The following is a 22,019-nucleotide window of genomic DNA, read 5'->3' as shown; positions in this document are numbered from 1 at the left end:
TCTACGCCCGCATGTCTACCCAGCTCCTCAGAAGGCTCCTGACCATACAAAATTCTGCAGCCAGACTCACCCAGGACCTCCCCATACAATCCCACATCGCCCCTCTCCTGAGAGACCTCCACAGGCTCCCCACCCACAAGAGATACCAGTTCAAGATCCTGACGCACGCCTACAAAGCCCTCCATGACCTAGGACATGCCTACATCAACCATCGACTGAACTTCCACCAACACTTTAGACACTTTTGCTGCTCTTCACTCTCCCTCGCACACAGTCGCAGCTGCAGCGCTGGTCACTCCTTCTCCTATATCACTGCTAAGACCTGGAACGACCTTCCGCTCCAGCTTCGTACAGCCTCCTCACTGGCAGACTTCACAAAGAGACTCAAGACCTGGCTCGTCGATGGAGACACAGAGCCTCTAGGGTTGACAGTGTTAAGCTTTACAAATGCTGTTTGGTTGATTCACCAGGTGCTAAGTCATGAACAGCATGGGAGCCAGGGTCATCAGGAGGTGAAGGGTCAAGGTGGGGTCATCAGAGGGTATAGAGGGATAATCAACCACATATGGCATCTATTTATAAATTCACACTGATTTTGAGTAGGTGTTGATGTCCTTGGCTTTATACAAGGGAGCTTAACCCTGAATGTATATATTTAATTATTTCCTGTGAGTATAAATTTTTTATTTTGTGATGTTCACTTTATCAATGTTTGAAACAGTGATTATGGTAATAAATGTTTTTTTTCGCTTTTTATTACTGTATATTTTATTCATTTACAAAAATAATATCCGTTTTTGGACAGATTTGTGAAAGTTATTCAATGTTTATGTACTTTTGGAAAATGTAATAAAGAATTGTGGTACAAAATCAGAGCTGCAGGAAGCACAGCAATTATTTTAATTAGAAAAGGTCAGATCAACTACCAGAGCTGTGTCATCCGTGACTTTCTTTCTTTGTCCCTAAATGTTTCCCTCCATTTAGCGTTTTTACACACAGACTATTCAAACTGCAGCGATTATGCTTTTCAGGGACCCCTTTGGTATTCCCTGAGAATGGGGAAAAACGTAATTGGTTTCCCGCTCTACAATCTGAAGGGGGTAACGCCCCTTGATGTCCCTCTGCACAGAGAATGAAGGTGGGAAGTCTTAAGAATGACCTTGACCGCTGCAGTCGACCTGAACCATTGATCAGAGAGAGAGGCAGGATGCTGAGAAATCGAATGCTACAAGTGCAAGTGAGACTAAGTAATCACTGCCATGAACCAACCAATCAATCAACGTGGATTTGTAGAGCGAGGCAAATCACTCGTGAGTGCTTGGATCAGTCAAAGAATAGAAGGAAAAGCAGGGGGAAAGCAATGAAAATTAAGGAAAGGCAAGGAGAAAGCACTCAGAAAAACAGGGATAATACAAGGCGAAAGCAGTGAAAACCAGGGAAAAGCAAGAAGAAGGCACTCAAAAAACGAGGAGAAAACTAAGGAGAAAGCAGTGAAAACAAGGGAAATCAAGGAGAAAGCAAGGAAAACAGGGAATAGCAAGGAGAAGGCACTCCAAAAACGAGGGAAAAGCAAGGAGAAAGCAGTATAAACGGGGTAATAGCAAGGACAGGAGCAAAGGCGATGCAGCAGCATGGGGATCGAGGGCCACGTTTTTCTCTCCACCACCTTTGTTATATTCGGTTGTAGGACCCTGCAGTGGCAATGGTGCAGCACACAGTTGACTCACCACCTACCCAGACCATAGAGACCCTCATGGTGTGCTGTGAGCCGTGTGAACATACATACATTGTCTTTACTCTAATTCTAAACTAGGAGGTCCACATGCCTCGCTAGTTTCAGGAAATGTGCATTTGAACTCCAAGACACTGACCCATTCTTTACAAGTACATTTGTTGTGGTTTTTGCTTTTCTCTGTGTTGGTTTAGAAGTTTACGAACTTCTAGGGCTGTGCACCTTAAAAGTTTCCAACTTGCTAGAAAGTAACTGTCTTGGCAGCAAGATTATGTTCTCTGTTTCTTATACTTCTCTATCTTCTTCGGGCACTGTTCGAGAACCTTCGCCGTTTGCAAACCCTATTTAACTGTATTACTACACTGTGTTACTACTGCACTGCCTCTATCCAAGCTTTTTTTTTTTTTTTTATTTTATTTTCGGTTGAGATGGATTAGAATACAAAAAGAAAAAGAAAACAGAAAACATACATACACAAGTATAAATTATCAGCTGGGTAAAAAACATAGAAATATGCATGGAGGAGAAAAAAAAAAAAAAAAAAAAAAATGTCAATATACATGGAGAATTAAAAAGGTCCATATCTAGCTACACACTAGCTTCTTATTATTAAATTTACATATACTCCATTTCATCCTCTTGATTCCCTCCATTTACTAAGGGGTGCCCAAATTTTTTTCCCAAAGTCTTTCTTCTTTGGTCCCTTGAAGTTATAAAGACAATCCTCAATATTATGAATCCCGAGCAATCTAGTTAACCATATCTGGAATGAAGGTGCTATTGGATCTTTCCAGGCTGCCGCTATTAGAATTCTTAATACTGCAACACACAAGAATACAAAGGCTTCCGCATCCTGAGTAATATTAAGATTTTCATCCCTGCCAATTAAAACAATCGTTGGGGATAGAAGAATTTGGCCCTCTAGCAGCCCCGATAAAAACTTCTCCATTTCAGTTAAGATCGGTTTTAAATTTGGGCAAGAGTAAAACATATGGATTAAATCTTCTGGGCCTTGATCACATCTTGGACATCTGTCCGTATCCCTTTTTCCCCATTGATACAATTTCGCAGGTGTGTAGTATAAATTAAACATCATCTTATAATGTTGAGCTTTTAGGTTAGTTGCTCTTAAAATTTTCTTATTCAATGCCAATGCATAATCCACATCCACATTTGGGTCCCCGATTTTAATAGCCCAAGCATTTTCCACCTGTACAACATCATCTTCCATGGCCTGTAACAGGAAACCATAACCTATTTTAATCTTCCTACCCCCATTCCTTACATATTGAACAATCGGATTAACCTCCTGAATAGAGATCTTGGGTCTTATGGATTTCACCGATTGTTCTAACTGGTTGTACAACATCCAGTGATTCGCTGAGATACCATATCTTTGTTGTAGGGTCTCGAATCCCAACATCTCTTCCTTATTCATAACATCCCCTAAATACTGAATACCCAACCTTTTCCAGAGTGCACTATTTCTATTCTGTCCCAGATGTATGAATGGGGTTGACTCCCACAGGTCTATAATTCCATTGATTTTAGGGATTTTAAGAAATTTCAAGATTAACTTCCAAACCCCCCAAACACCTAGCATGACCTTACTTTTGCTCCTCTTAAAGAATTGAGCACTCACTTCCCGGGTTAAAATTCCATTGGCTTTTTCACCGACTACCAATTCGTATATTGTAGGAACCCTAGGGGAATCATCAGATATATTAGAACAAAATAGGTGTTTCATATGTAACAGTAAACATACCCAATGATATAACCTTAGATTAGGAGCTGCTAGCCCTCCTCTCTCTATTGGTAATGACAATTTAGCCAATGACCTTCTAACTTTCCCGTATTGCCAAAGAAATTTTGAAAAAGCTAAGTCCATTTTTTTCATCAGGGATTCATCAATTAGCAGCGGGATAGCCCGGAATAAATACAACAATTTTGGAAACATTGTCATCTTAAGCACATTAACTCGTCCAATCAGGGAGAGATGTAAGACGTCAATCCTCTTTAGTTCTTTCTCAATCTCCGCTAATACTGGCAGATAATTTTCCTGAGTTATTTTACCCACATCAGCATTGATTTTAATTCCTAAATAAATCGCCGCATCAACATATCTTTGATCTTTTTTCGGAATGTTCTTTGTGCAAATTATTATTGTTTTATCAGTATTCAGTTTGTATCCTGAATATACACCAAAGTGCTGAGCCAAGTTGTTTAATTCTTGTATTGCAGTATCCGGTTTATTTGTAACTATTGCTAGATCATCTGCATATGCTAAAATCTTAGTAGTATGACCGTGAGATATCACAGGGGAAATTCTCTCCGTCGCCACAATTTTCCTGATCAGAGGGTCTATGTATAGGGCAAACAAAATGGGTGAGCACGGGCAACCCTGACGTGTGCCCCTTTTAATCGATATCTCCTCTGATTGGAGCCCCATGGTGGTAATTCTAGCCACCGGATTCACATACATAGCCCTGATACCTTTCCTACAATTTTCTCTGAAGCCCCTTTTCTCCAACACCTCCCACATAAAATTCCATACAACCCGATCGAACGCCTTCTCGGCATCTAATAAAATCATAGCCATGTCACTCCCGGCAGCCGTAACAGCATCGAATAATGTAATAGCCCTAGCCGTATGTTCGGTGGTACCTCGCCCTGGGACGAACCCATGCTGCCAGGGTGACACTAGATGACCTATAATCCCTCCTAGTCTCTTAGCCCAAACTTTTGAATATAATTTCGCATCTGTATTTATCAATGAAATTGGCCTATATGACCCGGGATTATCCTCTGGCTTCCCCTTTTTGTGAAATACCACAATGTTAGTCTGCTTCCACGTATCAGGGATAACTCCTGAACATATAACTCCATTAAAAAGATCCACAAAAACTGGGAGAATTTCTTCACTCAAAGCCCTGTAAACCTCAATTGGAATTCCATCTGGGCCAGCTGCTTTGCCCAATGCCAGTTCACTTAAAGCATTCATTATCTCCTTGCTTGTTATGCTCGCTTCCAATCGATCTCTATCATCCTCCCCAACCCTAGGTGTTATGGGAAATTGATCTTGTCTATGGGACACCCTCCCTGGTTCATGATCGTAAAGCTTTTGATAAAACTCTTGAAACACCTGTACTATAGATTTTGGGTCATTATACTCTCTCCCATTAAATTTCATCTTACTAATTTTCTTTCTGTTCAGATCCTGTCTTATGCGCAATGCTAATGCTCTCCCAGCTTGTTCCCCTGTCTCATAACGCCTAGCTCTTTGAGTCTGATATTCACAAATCTCCTTTTGGGAAATTAGTTTTAAAAGGTCCCCCTTAACCCTGGCCATATTTCTTATGGTCTCACTACTATCCTTACCAGTTATTATTTCATCAATGTGGTATCTCTCTTTTTCTGCCAGATCTGCTGTAAGTTTATCTATCTTGATTTTGTCCTCTTTCCTGATTCTCGATGAACAGCTAATCGTCTCCCCCCTTAATGCGGCTTTGAACGACTCCCAAACCCCATTCCTGGAGGCACTATACCTGTTACAATCAAAGAATTCTTTTGTCCATCTTTTCATATGTTTTAAGAACCTTTCATCATTTAATAGCTTTCTCTCAAAAGTCCATCTGGATATTTTCCTACCTACACTGGGAACTTTATAATCAAGTATCAAAGGGTTGTGATCAGAAATTACTCTCGGTAATTTCTGAATATTTACCTTGCCTATCTCCTCTTGTGTAATAAAAAAATAATCCAGCTTGGAATACTTTTGTGCTGAATGAGAGAAGTACGTGTAACCACGATCACCTGGCATCTTTTCTCCCCACACATCAAGCAGGCCATGGGATTGTAACATGGAGCTAATCGCTGTATTAACTTTACGTTTGCGGCCTGTAAAGGTAGTCCCCAGTTGCCAATCCACAGAAATATTCATGTCCCCACATACTATCATTGGGGCTGTCCAGTTAGCCAATTCCTCCTCTAATTTGTTGAACATCGTAGGATCATCCTCATTTGGACCATATATTACACATAATGTAAACCCCATACTCATTTCCGCTAAAATCCATCTACCCGAACCATCCGTTTTTATGCGTTTAGCACTGCCTAGATGATTCTTAGCTAATATAGCCACTCCTCTTGTCATTGTTGTCTGGGTGGAACATCCGATCAAGGTAAACCCATACAGTTCTAAGACCTTCCTATTATTCCAGGGAATATGGGTTTCCTGAACACAAACTATGTCAATATTATTCGATCTCACCAGATGACTCATTCTCTGCCGTTTCTTCCAGTCATTTAACCCCCCAGCATTTATACTACATATTCTAATGTCTGGCATATTTTGCAGGTTTACTTTTCTCCCAAAAATTCATATCCAGATACCTGATATCAACCTGAAAATTATTCTTTTCCATCTCAAATTTTTTTTCATTATTTTCACCCCCCCTTCCCTCCCCCCCCCACCCACTCCTCCCTCTGCACTCTCACCCTCCCCCTCCGAGGCTCCAAATTAGGGCCTCCCCTCACCCCCCCGCTTGAATAGAGGCGCTCAGACCTTAGGTCTGTGCACGTGATGGTTGCAGCTTAGTGTGAGGAGAAGAGATCACGCTTCAACCTTTTATGCTTTATCTAGACCCCTCACCTTCTTATGTTTTTCCTTTCCCCTTTTTTTTTTTTTTTTTAATAATTTCCCCCTTTCACCCCTCAGTGAAAAACATCTCACCCAAAAATTGAACACTCCCCCTAAAAGTATTTCAGTAGTTCATTAAGCAAATTTCCTAGTACAGTTTAGCATTCCCTGTATTCCATCTATGCCTGCAGGAACTCTTTGGCTTTAATCTCTGAGGAGAAATAAAATACTTTCCCGCCCTGGATTACTTTCAGTTGGGCAGGATTAATCAGGTATGCCTGCATACCCTTGTCCTGAAAAGGTTTTATCATTTGTCGTAGCCTCCAACGCCTCTCAACTGTAATGTGACAAAAGTCCGGACGGACAAAAAAGGTATACTCATCTACTGTTTTTTTTTTGTCAGATGCCTCTATCCAAGCTTCATGAACAAGAAGTTGCTAAATTCTCAACTAGACACTGAGGCTACCAGTGATTTGAGGTTGAAAGGCTCCCACTGTAGTAAGTTATTCTACTTTCTCTAAGCAGGGTCGCCCAAAAGGGGATTATGAACTGCGTTGTGTGACTATCTGGCGAGGGAGGAACTTGTTGTTATGTTCAAAGCTCCATATTTGCTAGAGTAAATGGCTATGCTCTTGGTTGGCCATTTTTCAAACGAGGCTAATGTAATCCTAATGAGCGACTACTGTCCACCTGGGGACCCAGGTCGCAACGTGGCTATCAGCAATCTAGAGAAACGAATTGGGGCGGTTGGGACTTGGTTGTTTTCTCCGGTGACTTAAATGCAAAAATATGAAGTGAACACTGCAGGTAATACTATAGCTCATGACGGAACAAGGTATAGTTTGGGATATGGCTAAGCAACCACCTGCAGAAAAGTTCTCGTATTTCTGGAGGTTTGGCATGCGCCAGTCAGATGCCTGCTAGATGATAGGCCAGATCCATCAATGTTAGTTAAGTGTCTGATGCCAATGCAAGCAGTGTAAACATTCACAGCTGGTTCTTATTGTAAAGACCTGTACACCTCATATCATTGATACACGCCCCATGAGCACCCGTTACCCAACAACGTCTTGGTTTTAAAATAAGGGAGGATAGAGCTGTGTCATACACGTGTTGGTGACAGTACCTTAAAACTTGAAAGTTAGCTGGAAGACAGAAAACGTGAAGATATTTTTACATTTGATATAGCCAACGCATAACCAGAGATCTAGGGAGGAGACTGCCCCTTCTAGGCGCTGTCTCATTCAGTAATGGAAGATTACGGCTATTTTATCTAAAGCGTCATTACGCATATAAGTGAGACAGACAGAACTCTGAGAGTAGATTGTGTGTAAACCAACTTGGTACCAGGAAGTGAAGAAGTATATTGGCTAGATAACTGCGTCATGCTGTCTCCCCGCGAGATGGATGACGGTTCTAAAAGTAATAGGGGGCAAAAGCAGAAACCATAAAAAGCAGGTACAACGACAGGAGAATAGGGTGGTGTCTGGGAGCTGGGAGAAGATGTATGTAACCTTAAACATTAGGAGCTGTAGTGTCTTTTGGAAAAGAGACTGAGCAGTGGTGGATAGTTGGATTTCGCTCATGCGCCAATGTGTCAGACGTTAAAGAATTCTCTGTATACTGAGCATTTCCAGGGGGTGTAGCGTAGATACAGTTCCTAGGCGAGGACCTTCGGTTGCACAAGAGGGTTATTTTGGGCTGCATCAAGAAGACGGATGTCTTTTTTTAATTCTGGTTTTTGCTGCTGTAGCAACACCAAATGCATTGCTCACAGGATGGAAAGAGGAGATTTGATCCCCAATATGTTCTACCCGACCGGCTATTGATTGCTGTGTGTGATCTAAAAGGTTTGTAAAAGAAAACACCAGAAAAAGAAATACTGCGCTGGATGGAAATAAGAATCAACTTCTGATTCCCCAACTTGCCTTTAGAAGGGGAATGTCCACAGTGCAATTGTACTTGTTACACAAAGGTTAAACAAGCATTGGTAAAGGGTGTTGCGCTGCTGCACCGTGTGTTGTGGGCGTCTCTATGGCAGTGGTTTAAGTTTGTGGATTATCGACTGGGAGAACCTCCTCTGCTGGGTGCTACAAGGTTTCCAGCAGAATCGATCAGTGATATTTAAAGGGTCATCTTGGCTACTGTAACGCACTCACTGATACGTTTTTACTAAAACCCATTACTAAGATTAGACAGGGATATATTTTTGTCCTCCTTGATTCCCAATATTTGTCTAATTTCCATAAAAAATTAATAATAAATGGCAAACTGCAAAGCAGACATCTAGAACTTTAATAGTTTTTCTCAGTCTTTCGTTATCCTATGGTTGTAAAAAAGAGTGGTTTTGGGAAGTAAGGTTTACTTTGGCTAACCACTTACCGCTGGCTTAACAGGTACATTTCCTAAACGTGTTTCCCCACTAGATCAGTTCCAGGTCAAACTTGCAGTCATATATTTATTTTTGCAGATATTTTTAGAATGCAGAGTTGGCCCAATGGCTTGGAGCGCTTCACAGTGGAGCATGACGAGCATTGTGGTTAACAAATAACATAAAGCAAACGATAAACACCAAGGGAGTCAAAGGAGCCAATTGTCGCATCATATACAGTCCAGCTCAAGGGGTACTTGGATACCAGTCATAACAGAACAACCACAGTCCAACAAGAAAACAGGAAGAACACACAGATCGCCTCATGGTAGATGGCCCAAGTCAAGAGAGGAGAAGAAAGGGGAACACGTCTCCCTTTCATCACAGTGCCTATTAAATGTCTTCCTCGAGAAAGGCTCCTGTCTAAGTCATCCACTCCGCTCCCTCCATGTCGGTTAGCTTCTCCCTGAACCCAGGTGAGTCATTGGTCAGACTGTCTCTAGCGCATGCGCATCCACTTCCAGGCTGTCACAGTGTACGAATGTGCGCCGGTTGGCTTTGTCTCACGCTCATTTGACATTCAACCTTCTCCTGCGCATGCGCTCAGTGCATCAAGCCTTGCAACACATGCACTCACCTGGGTCGCAGCCGCCAGGCTCTCCTGGGTGAAGAGTCTCATCCGATTCGCAGTCGGACACCTCAAGTTGTGGGCTGTCCCGGTTGGGGTACTCTTCCTCCTCTGAAGGGCTCAGGGTGCCACCGGGCTGGTAATGGGAGTACTGAGGATATACCTGCTGAGAAAGAGAAGGAACTGTTAATCCCAGGGCACAAATCCTAAAAAAAAAGAAGGTGGGGGTCTAACCAAGTTATGCAGTATGCAAGTGACATCATGGCCCATGACTTCACTGTGTGTGACATCACACGTGGCATCACAGGGATTAACATCAGAACGCATGACCTCACAGGAAGTGACATCACAAGAAGTGATATCAGATCTTAAAACCTCAGACATATGTTTAGCAGTTGTACCATGAGGACATTTGAGTGCATTCCGAGATTTAACAAGTGTGTCGGGTTGTGCCAAAAAAAAGATGCAACCCCGACACAAAATCTGTGCTTCAACTAATACATTTATTTTTTTTAAGTCTGTCACAAAGAAATTTGTAAAAAGGAGAAATGTGGCAGTATATGTGTTCTGCCCAATTGGTTGCAAAGTCTGCATTTTTAAATATCTAATAGGGTCAGGGCACCTGCTGCAGAGATCTTTGTGTGCTCAGTAAATCTCAGGGAACAATAATAATGGTAAGACAACTCTGGAAGTTAACGCATTTGCGGAGGAGATCTGTGCTTTGTCTAGCCCCATTTTTGAACCAAAGTAGCATAGAATGTTAATATGTCTTCTGCAAAGCACATCATATAACATGCAGATGACATATTTTTGTATGTAGCTCCGTAAGTGGGTTACTGCTTTTAACACAAAGATAATTGTGTTACTTACAGTTCACAAATTGTAATCCTTCTAATATAGCACAGTGAGCTATGAAGGACATGTGACTTCTACTCCTTATAACCCTCACCGTCTTATGGAACACATCCTGATTTACACACATGTGATCTATTGTCGATGTATAATGTTTACGTGTGACGTCAGAAAGATGGAAGACAAAGCAGTGGCGCACACACGGTTGCCACTGCATATAAGCAATGTATGTTGATAGGGAGGAAGCGTGAGAACCATGCTTAACACCAGGTGCAGTAGCCAGTTATGGAAAATAGATGGCCCACCAGCCTCCTTGTTCAAGGTGAGATACACAATGTGTGTGGGAGAGCGGCGGGCTCGCTCCCCAAAGTAAACAAAAGACTACACAGCCTATACGGAGTGGCAACCGTGTGTGCTCCACCTCACCACGGTGTCAGCCTTTCTGGTGATAACCTGGACACTGGGCGGTTCTCAGTTTTGTAGCCTCGTGCACATCCACACATTATGCAGCGCTCTTTATGTGGCTGCCCTTAGCTACAGAGTCCTTTTAACCTGCATCTTGCGATCTATTCTGTTAGGCTTAGCACAGATGCACACTGCCCCAGCCTGCCACTACATTCCTGACAGAATACTGCTGTGTGGCCTCTGTGCTCTTTATGCCATACCTCTTATGACATTGTCTTGAAACTAGATGTTGTTGTGGATTTCTGCCTTCACCTTCCCATACCTTTTTTAAACATTTCTAACTCTATATGAAGAGGCGAAACACACCTCTCCTTCATTATCGTCACTTTACTGATTTAATTTTGATATTACTATACTAGAGCAGCTTTCCTACGCACATTATGCTCCTGATTAGAATTTGGCTTAATTCCTGGCTTAAATTCAAGCTCCTTTTTCTCTGTCTATAATTGATGTTGTTCCCTGCCTTCTTTCAGGTCACAGCGTTATCCTTTTTACCAGTACCTAATAGCCAGAGTACTATGTCTCTCCTCTTTCCTATATTCCCACTATAGGATAGAGTGTACTCTGATCCCCTCTGCCAGGGTCCCTCAAGTTGAAGAACAGTTCCAGACAATTGTGGGTAAGCTTGGGGTTCTTGTATGAATACCACATTTGATTGGTTTCACTTGATTGTGGTGTTTATGATTCTCCATTATTTGGGTAGTTGGCAGCACTATCTTTGTAAGTGTTACCTATCTTATGATTATAACCTAGCTGTAATTGTATTCCCTACAGCTTGACTTGCAGTCGATTTGTTGTTGAGTTTTACTGTGGACCACTTTTGGTTTTGTGTTTGCACTTTTTCTTTCTTTTATGAGCGCGTTATATGAGCAGAGGCAATCTAGAGGTCCTGACGAATGCCAATACACCTCTCCAGAGGGCCTAGTTGACAGAAATATGATGGTCTATGTTTAGTGAAACATAAGCAGGGTCAATTAACCTGCAGTGTCCCCATTTTTAATCCTGATCCAGGCACCCACAAATAAAGTTGTACGCCTGCTCTGGAGCCATTTTTCACAAATGTTCTCACTTATTACACATTCCGAGAGCCTCACCACCCATTCGCTCACTACAGGTTTTTTTTATCAACTCTCTTAAAACATCCAAAGAGCTCTTCTCCCAGGAGAAGGAGTTGTAGCCTGCACCGTGATCAGCTGTCATGATGGGAGAAGATTCCCATTGACGAAGCATGCAACTACTGATGGGTGGGGTAATTCGTCCTAAAGAAGGTACATTCATGTACAACTAGATTTTTCGGACTTTTCTTAAGGCCCATATGTTTCTGTGTGTGGTAGATATATGAATTGGGAGTGAACACCTGGAGGTGTCTAAATCTCCCCTGGCCCTCTCTATTTTTGTGTTAATTTCTACAATGCTTTCTTCCATCACAAACCAGCTTGCACAACCAACTGAATAAATGCTAAGGAAATGTACAAAATGGCACAACATATTCCTTAGCAGATTTATTGCAAACACTCCAACCAAACTGTCAATCATGGAATCCATGCCTGGCCACCACAAATATTCACAGACCCTCTTCCTGGTCCCTCACATGCCTCAAACTTCTTAACATGTATAGAGTGCTGTATGCAGTTTGGTATCATATGTATTTCATTATATTAATTCACCACTATCCTTTATGGGTGCCAGATCAGCGTGGGACTCACCAAAAAAGTGTTTCAACACCCCATTAGGGTAGCAAGCGCCATATAAATGTAAACCTTTTTCCCTCTTCTATCCATCCACTATCCTTCTCAATCCAAATAACTGACTAACATGTCCACCACTACAATTACTTTCATATTTCACTATACTAATGCAACACTAATCCATTATGGGTGCCGGAATAACATGCTACTTACCAAAAAAGCGCTCCTACGCCTTGTCAGGAGTAGTAAGATCTATATAAATACAATTACAATACAATACAATACATGTGAAATAATCTTCTTCCTGAACCAAACTAAAATGTTTCCTTGTCACTTTCCAGTTCACTATTTATCTTTTTGCCAAATATTTCCTGGGATCCTTAATCCCATATATCTCATTAATTTCCGAATTGCGTTCTCTGGCTTGTAGTTCTGCATTAAATAATCCGTGCACTGGTCTCAAAAGCTCAATAAGCAGTGTATGTGCAGCTGGCGCAAAAAACTGCCCTAGCTGAAGACGTCAGACAAGACATGGGGGTAACTTGGTACCAATGGGGTTTGTGAAGAGGATATGTGCAAATCCCCTTAAGAAAAAAGAAGACAAGAGAAACAGGTGAGCAGGAAGTGTATTTTTAAATACACCTATGTGAAATGTGGCTCTGGCATACACAAAGGGACACATTTACTGGTATTCCACGCAGCACAGTGCAGCAGCCACAAATGCACGAGAAGGAGAGAGCAGAAGAGTGCCATGTTTGCAGAAATATGGCACTCTTCTCCCCTTTCCCTAGCGCCGGCACTGAAATCAGCTGCCATGCACCACTGGGACACCTTTGTGCCATAGTGCAATGGTGTCGCTGTGAGCCAAGCTTAGGTTTTGTACTGGAAGGATACCCTTCCAGTACAATATACTATGCTTAGCCTAATTTTAAATATTTTCCCACTTTGTATGTGTGCTGTACAGTGCAGCACACATGCGAAATCAGAAAATAAAGGAGAGGGAAGCATTTCTCTTTCATAGCGAATGGTTGAAGGGTGCGCTATTTCCTGATGCTAAACCCTGCCTACTTTCCTTTAGTAAATTGGGTTTAGTATCAGAAACCGTGGGTGGTTGCATGGGAACGTGCTTGCACCACGCACGGTACCGCCCCTTGGTGCAAAATAAGGCAAGGCAGCACTCTGCATTGCTTTGCGTCACTTTCGCGATATTTCCAGTGCTAGAAAGTACATTGGAAACGAAGATGTTGCGCGGCGCAAACATGGTGTAAAATCTTAGTAAATCAGCCCAAAGGTCTTTCTGGACTGACACACAAAAAAATTCTCCATCCTAAACTCAATTGTCGGAGAGATTTGAAGCTTAAGGCTGAATGGACGGTATTCACAATCAAAAACATGAAGTACCTTATTGAGTTTGTAGCCTGAGGCTTCTGCGTATTCACCTATGAAATCGGAGTGTAAGCCAATGAATGTCCACACCACAAGAGAAGTCCTAGGCGAATCCGGCCTGGCATGGCAGACGAAACCACTGAAATATCTAGGGCTCCACTTTGGGAGAGACCTCACGTCAACGCTGCAACACAACGAGGACCTCACGCTGAAGAAGATAAAGGAGAGACTGGAGTTATGGTCACCAAAGTACATCAGCTGGTGGGGACGCATTGAAACGATCAAAATGATGATAACGCCGGTAATAAACTACACGCTAACAATGCTACCACTCCCAATGACAGAGACATTTCACAAAAAATTGGACCAGCTCATAAACATCTTCCTATGGAAAAACAAGAAGCCAAGGATAAGCCTACAAAAAAAAAGACTGTCAAGAGACCTCGGAGGCCTTAACCTGGCGAACTTCAAGACATACCAGACAGCATGTCTGGCGAGACAGGGTATCGCCTGGGTAGATGCCACACAAACGTACATGCCAGTATGGCTGGAGGTCGAACAGGACATCCTAGGAGGGCTCAAGCCAATAGCACTCCTAACAGCGAACCGGCACCCACTGAAAGCGAGCGCCATACTAAAACACACGAGAGACGCCCTGCTGAAAGTGGACAGGCACATGGCGCAGAAACTGAAAGGCACTGCTTGGGAATCCATCTGGTTCAACACTAAAGTGACCTACCAGGGGGCGACACTGCACAATGACACGTGGATTGGAGAAGGCATTAGCACGCCCAGTCAAATGGAGACCAGGCAAAAACCGCTGACGTTCCAGAACCTACAGCAGCTACATGACCTCCCGAACCAAGAGTTCTATAATTTCCTAAAAATTAAGACAGCAATAACAAAGGCCAACCTGTGCGGAGGAGAGCCGGGTATCATCAAGTACCTGCAGCTCATCGACTCAGCAGGTCACCAAACGGCAAAGATCTATAAACTCCTCAGCCCATCCAAGCTGGCGCAGAACAAAAAAGCAACCAACACATGGGAGACGCGCCTGGGCAGGCAACTAAATGAAACAGAGCGAGCGAAAATGTGGAGCTCAGCGACAACAAACAAAATCACCCCACAACTAGCGCAAACAAAATACTGGCTGCTCCACAACGCCTACTGGACGCCATCCAAACTCCACAAGGTCGGCATAGCAGACTCAGACAAATGCTGGAACTGCCTGAAAGAGGAAGGTACCCTCGAACACCTTATCTTCACCTGCGTGAAAGTCAGGAAGTTCTGGGCTCAAATCAACACTTTCCTGAACGATATGCTCAAAACACATCTGGAAATCAGCTTCGTCAGCCTGGCGACTGAGCACCTAACAGCGAACCTAAAAAGTAGAGAAGAGAGAGAACTCCTAGACCTACTCCTCACAGCAGCCCTCAAAATAATCCTAACGAACTGGAAAAACACAGCCAAAGCAAGCTTTAAAACATGGATCAACTGGATCACCTTCCTGAGAGGAGCCGACAACATTACAGGCACCTTCTCGAAAGAACATAAAGCCAAGCTGCACATGTGGGACCCGCTCGACGAGCTCCTGAGGAAGACCCAATAAAGGACAATCAAGGACAACTACGTGCGTACCCCCCCCCCCTCTCTTTCTCCTCCTCTCCTTTCTTCTTCTCTCTTTCTTCTCCAGTGGAGGGAGAACAATAGATATGACCGCCATCTTTGTACTTATGTCTGTATATATATATTTTTGTACGACCTTCTTTTGTATACCAATAAAAATTTCTAAATATAAAAAAAAAAAAACATGAAGTACCATCACGGCGATAGCTTGCATGTTATTCCCGCAAAGGCCACAAGAGGGTAGTAACACCACATGAGGTGGGGCCATCGCTGTCGATGCCTCCGCTGTTTTGCTGGATATATTATACTTTCACTAGTGTAGATTGAAGAACCGCGGCCACTTTCAGTGTTCATCCAGTCTAAAATCTGTTCGAACCTGGGAAACACACCACGAATAAGTGATGGCTCTTAAATATTGTACTCTGGTATATTCATATAGACTAGTGGGCTAATGCTCCTGCTCGATAAAGCTGCCTACCTTGTCGAGCTGACTCCGTAATTGAGGTCTGCCCGGTGCGTCCGCGGTTTATCAAATGACTACCTTGAGGCTGCTTAGCTGTTACAGTCAGATTTTTACTTGACGTTGAAAGATGATGATAACCAGGCACTGCAGATTCACGCGGGAAACCATTCAAAGTCTTAAATGGAGTTAGAAAAAAGCTACGGGAACTGGAATAACATTGCACGGCGCAGAGTGCAGCCTCTAGTTTGCTGCCCGCTCTCTCCTGCCTGGTTGTGCTCATGAAAAGGTCACGCTTCATAGTTTCTTCAAAAATGAAACTATATTTTATATTTTTCTGATTTTCCAATCGGCAGCTCTGATGGGGCATCTCTAGATACAATGGGGTAACCAGATATACGCCTCCGCCTCCCTCCCCCCGCAAGGTGCTTGGAGGAACCCAGTCAGGAGGTCCCAGGCCTGTCCATGGTCTGGGGGGGGGGGGGGGGGGGGTGTCCTTGGAAGGGGAGGGGTCGTCCATCTCCCCCGCATCTCAGGGTCTATTCTTATGCCACTGTCTAGATGGCCGGAGTCGAGATCAGCCCCGTGACTTGACTGGTCAAGCTTGAGAGTTCATATTTCATGAAAAGGCCTGGTGATTTTGGAAGGACTGAGGAGTCCTGCTAGTTTTTGCGAGTATTCATGATGATGATGTTAAGCTTCCCCGTAGTGCTTCCGGGTCAATGACAACCACTTCTTGTTTTACATCAGATAGGAGATGTAGCGAATACCACCAGTCAACCAATCACACCAAAGGAATGGTTTGTTATTCGCTGCACTTGCGGATTGGTGTGTGTGAGAGAGACACACATGGGTACAGAATCATGCCTTTTAAGAGCACACACTAAAGGTTTCAATACTTTGGTATTTCTGGAAGCACTGCATAAAACCCAAATAAAGGACTTTGGATGAGTCTGGTCTGGCAGGGATGAGCTCTTCGGGGTAGGGTGTAAAGATGAGCCAGGGCTACAAAGGGAAGAGTTGTATTAAGAAAGCTGAGTTGCAGACATTACAGCTGGACCGAGCAGTATGAGTCTACTCAGAGCAAGCCTCAGAGTGGAGCGGAGTGGTGGGCGAGCTCTGGTGACTTGAGCATTATCAATATAACAAGAAGACCAACATCTGACGGAGGAGGCGGGCAGAGGACCACACATCGATTAGGGAAAGAGGCGATCCCTGTGGAGCGCTGCGTTGGATGTTGCAGGCTTGAGATCTAAAAGGATCTATGCGGCAGACCTGGGGGTACCGTGAATTAGGGTGGTATGATCAACAGCGTTGAATGCTTCGCTCGGTTCAGAATGGCCAGAGGTGGAGCTCCTTTGGATCTGGATAAAGGTTTCACCCATCCCAGGCACCGACTCCGTACCAGTGAATGGACTGAAACTGGCTTGCAGGGTGTTGAAAAACTAATGGTGTCAATGAAACTGGCCAACTACTTGGAGGTTGTCTTTTCAGCCACCTTGGCCAAAACTACAGCAGGAGCGATATAGGTCAGTGACTAAGCCGGTCGCATATGCCACATAGGCTTTTAATTATAAGAATAAGCATCACCGCCTTTGTTCTGGTCAGTAGGACATGCCAAGTTCTAAATCATTAATGAAAAATCACAATGACCACTTAACAGAGTTGATTCTCTATTTCACACAGCATTGACATAGAACTGGAGGCCTGTGCGGAGCATGCCCAGAGTTTTCTCCTGCTCTTACCTGGGGTTCATAGGTCACTTCTGGCATTGAGCACAGGGCCTGTGCCACCCCCTCCTCAACCTCGGCTTCCAGGGTGTATGGTTGGTAAATACTCTGCATGTACGACACATTCTGCAAAGCGGCCAGCTGTCCATTTCCGGATACATCATAGCAGGGCTCCGGCTGTTCCATCCAATTCAACAGGAAATCTGAAAGAGAAGAAGCAGAGGCATGAGGCCATATCTGTCCCAGAGCAAAGATGTGAGATAATATCTGTACAGGACAGGCACGTGAGGTCATATCAGTTAGAAGAGATGTAGGACCCTGTCAAAGCCTTAGCAGAGGTGTGAGGCCATATCTTTGCAGAGCTACGGTGTTGTACTTTATTATTGCTTTATTTATTTGTTATCTTTTGGAACAACACCTCGCCATGGGACGAAGCATGGTGGCCTGGGGATCTCGGCTCACCACACGCTCCGACAGACCACCCCCACAACCTCTGCATCATTCTAGACAGCAAGTGGCCATGAAGATACAGGTCAATGCAGTCTCATTGGCCTGTTTCCACACCCTAAGCATGCTCTGCAAGATATTCAGGTGTCTCCCAGTCACCACCCGAAGAACTGTCACCCAGGCCGGACTGCGGGAATACTCTGTATGCAGGAATCACCGCACTCCTCCTGAAGAGACTACAGACAATACAAAATTCAGCGCCAAGACTCATCCCCGACCTCCCGAGAAGGACCCAGATCACACACCCACCTCAAGAAGCTTCACTTGCTCCTGAATCAGAAGAGATGCCAGTTCAAGATGCTGACCCACTCACACGGAGCCCTACACAACAAAGGACCTACATACATCAACAAACATCTGTCCTTTCACCAACCTACAAAACACCTACGATCTGCTTCCCTCTTCCTCACAGACACCCCTGTGATTGGCTGAACCAACAGCAGAGGACGTTCCTTCTCGCACCTGATGTCCAAGGCATGGAACAACCTCCTCTTGCACTTCAGGACTGCCCCATTCATCCAGCAATGCAGGAAAGAACTTAAGCCCTCGATGTTCGAATGAACAAACCACCATACAGCAGCCAGCTTCTCCAGTGCCTTGAGACCCTCACGGGTGATCTGCCGCACTAAATAATGGTCTGATTGATTTACAGTAGATCTGTACTAGGTCAGATGGGAGAGAGAGCATCTGTGCTGGAGAACAAGTGGGTTTGCCATTTACCCAGGGTTCTAAAATTCCTGTCTCCAAGTGTCCCCTCCTCTTATACTGGTGCCTGTGGGTGCCCCTTTTACGGAAGACACCAACAATGTGTGGGATCAGCAGCATATTAACTAATTAAGGGATACGCATAGACAGGATAAAGTAAGGCCAGCCCTCCTCTGTTCCCTCCTCCTCCCTCCCTTCCCCGTTCTGGAGAAAATTGTACTCTTGTAAAAACCTTCCACGACTTTCCAGAACGGTAATTGATTGTATTACTTTTATTGTTGTTACTTTTATAAAAACTCAATAAAGACCATTAAAAATAAATAGAGGCCTGCTCTTACCTGTCTGAGTGTCTTGATGAGAGAGGTATGACAGTGTGCTGGATTGTTTGCAGATAGTGTCCAGGTCATAGATAAATCCATCCAAGTACTGAGGAGAAAAAGAGTCATATCAGTACATTAGGAGACCCTCGTGGGTGATGGTGCGCTTTACAAATTACATAACATAACATACTCCTGGGCGTTGTGCAAGGCCACCCAGCATATGCTGTTTCAGAGACACCTCATGATGGCAACCTGGCTCCGCAGAGCCTTTCGATCCAACATTGGATCAAAAGCCTCATACATGGCTGGAACAAATATGACTATAACACACACAAAGGAGTAGGGATATGAAATACAAAGGTGGCACGTGCTTAGTAAAAAAAGACTGTCCTCACTCACAAAGTTGTGACATGGTTCATCATTGGGCTTGCTTCAATACACCCCTGCACAGACGAATGCCTGGGGTGGAGCAAAAGGGAGGGGAAAATAATGCAAACATTAAAGTTGGGATCACTGAAGTAAAGTGTAGTGAAGGTTAAAACTAGCTCAGAAGAGTCCCCTCTCGAAATTTTATTCCTGGGTACACCGGCAAGGTCTGAAAATGTGACACTTTGGCCATAAGGATGGGTGAAGGAAATCTTTATCTTCTCCTATCACCACCATCCTTCACGTTTTTAGACCTAGCCGGTGGTCCCAGGAATAACATGTCTAGAGGGGATACTTCCGAGCTTCCTGAGGTGCAGGGGGAGGTTGTTCCATGTCTTGGCCGCCGGGTGCTCTTGGCACTCCTAAAGCCAGGGCATCAACAGATTGGAAACACAGAAGGGCAAATAAGAAACACAAGGCAGCAGCCCTTTGCAGTCTATGTACCCTGCTATCTGCACAAATACCCGTGTCCATCAGGTCTGCCCCGTCTGTGTTCCAATTTAGGATAGACTCAGCTCTTCTACAACTGCTCTCAGAATCCATCTACCTCTATTAAACATTGTTGAATGTACCTTATCCTTTTACATTCTTAATCCAAACTCACCTGAACAGGTAGGAAATAGAAGTAGCCTAACGCAAACTTAACTACATAGCCAATTAATACCCAGCAATCAAATTAGAACACATTTATAGAACCAAGTTATAACAATCAATTCAAAACTCACCCCATACAACCAGGTGATTGCAAAAAAGTAACCCAGAATCATTTGAACAGCAGGAGATACAAACCAGTCTATTTCAAACTCCACTACAAAGCCGAATTATACCAAGCAAACTACCTGAAACTCAACCCCAAAGCCAGGTGATAACCAACAGTCTATCTAGAACTCAACCATACAAACAGGTGACACAGAGCAAACTAATCCAAAATGACCGCAAAAGAAGTAGATATCATGTAGCCTCAAGTAGCCTACACAAAGCTCACACTCCAAGCCAAATAATACCAAACTACCACAAACTCAATACAACAAGATGATGACACCAGTCTATTACACTCACTCGCACAGCAAGGTGATATCAAGCAGTCTATCCAAGCTCAACCTCATAATACAAACTCAAACATAAAGATGATGCAAAGCATCCATCATACGTTTGTCTGTAGAATCCAGTGACACTAAAAAATGGAACTGAGCTCCACCAAACACACAGGTGGTACAAAGCAGAGTATCCCAAACTGAATGATATAACTTGGTGATAACAAGCAATATATCCGAAACACATCTGTACAATGAGATGCCAACTAAACTAGTCAAAACTCAAACATACATCTATAGGATCCAAAAAACCTATTCCAGACTCAGTTCATTTACCAGATAAAGCCACACCTACACTAAACTCAACACTACAACAAGGTGACACCAATCTATCACACTCACCTGCACAGCAAGGTGATATCAAGCAGTCTATCCAAGCTCAACCTCATAATACAAACTCAAACATATAAGTAGGTGATACAAAGCATCCATCATACGTTTGCCCGTAGAATCCAGAGACACCAAATAAACTGAACTTAGCTTCACCAAACACACTGGAGATACCAAGCAGACTATCCCAAACTGAACGATACAACGTGGTGATAACAAGCAATATATCGAAACACATCTTTACTAGATGTCAACTAAACATACATCTCTATGATCCAAAACAATCTATTCCAGACTCAGTTCATTTAACAGGTAATACCACACCACCTACACTAAACTCAACGATGATACAGTTGGTAGCTAATATCAAACAATTTACTCCAAACGTGTCCAAACACTGATGTGACAGCGTACAATAAGCACGAAACTAAGTTCTATCTCCCCTGAAGTGTTGCCAGGGGATACCAGGCAGATTACCTCAGACTCAATTTCATTGCCTGCGACCAAGTAGAAAGCAACCATATACTGAATACGCCTGCCAGGCACTGAACATACAATGTGTCTGGACCCTGTTGTTGGGTGATTCATGTCCCATCATAGCTGGACCTCAGTTCACGCTACTCAGTCATCTGCAGATGCCAAGCGAGATATTCTGGGCCCGTTGCTTCTTTCTATTGATATTTAATACCAACACCAATGCTTTATTTCTGCTGCAGTCTTATTTGACGCAGACAATGCCTAGAATACCTCAAATATAGGGGCACATTTACTATTATTTCATGTAACGCGGCACAGCAAGGGAACTTGCCCCGTTGCGTGAAAGAGAGTAGTAATGCTCCTTATTTACAAAGATATGGAACAATTCTACTCTCTCCTTGAGATAATGCACTGTGTGCTGCCTAGCGCCAACGTAGGCACCCTTGCCCCATACTACTGTACTGTAGTATGGGCAAAACAATACTTCTGCAGCGCACATGGAAAGAGGCAGTAACAAGGAGAAATAAAGATATTTCTCCTTGTTATGCCTCTGTCAAGTTGGCGAACATTTTGGCGCAAACCC

At 43.6% G+C, this 22,019-nt stretch overlaps 1 protein-coding gene across 2 annotated transcripts in view; it reads right to left on the bottom strand.

Moving 5' to 3' along the window:
* SPIB (Spi-B transcription factor) overlaps positions 1–22,019 on the bottom strand; it is a 41,995-nt gene that overhangs the window by 2,177 nt on the left and 17,799 nt on the right. Inside the window, exons 3-5 of one of the 2 annotated variants that reach the window (XM_078655209.1) lie at positions 19,128–19,215; positions 17,593–17,780; positions 9,380–9,536 (exon numbers count right to left, since the gene is read on the bottom strand). In XM_078655209.1, the coding sequence (XP_078511335.1) occupies positions 9,380–9,536; positions 17,593–17,780; positions 19,128–19,215 (433 nt within the window). The remainder of the gene's footprint in view (positions 1–9,379; positions 9,537–17,592; positions 17,781–19,127; positions 19,216–22,019) is intronic. The other variant, XM_078655210.1, reaches the window with a different exon arrangement.

The sequence above is a fragment of the Lissotriton helveticus genome, chromosome 7 (assembly GCF_964261635.1).
Source record: "Lissotriton helveticus chromosome 7, aLisHel1.1, whole genome shotgun sequence".
Classification (NCBI taxonomy): Eukaryota; Metazoa; Chordata; class Amphibia; order Caudata; family Salamandridae; genus Lissotriton; species Lissotriton helveticus.
This window is presented reverse-complemented; position numbering and strand designations above follow the sequence as displayed.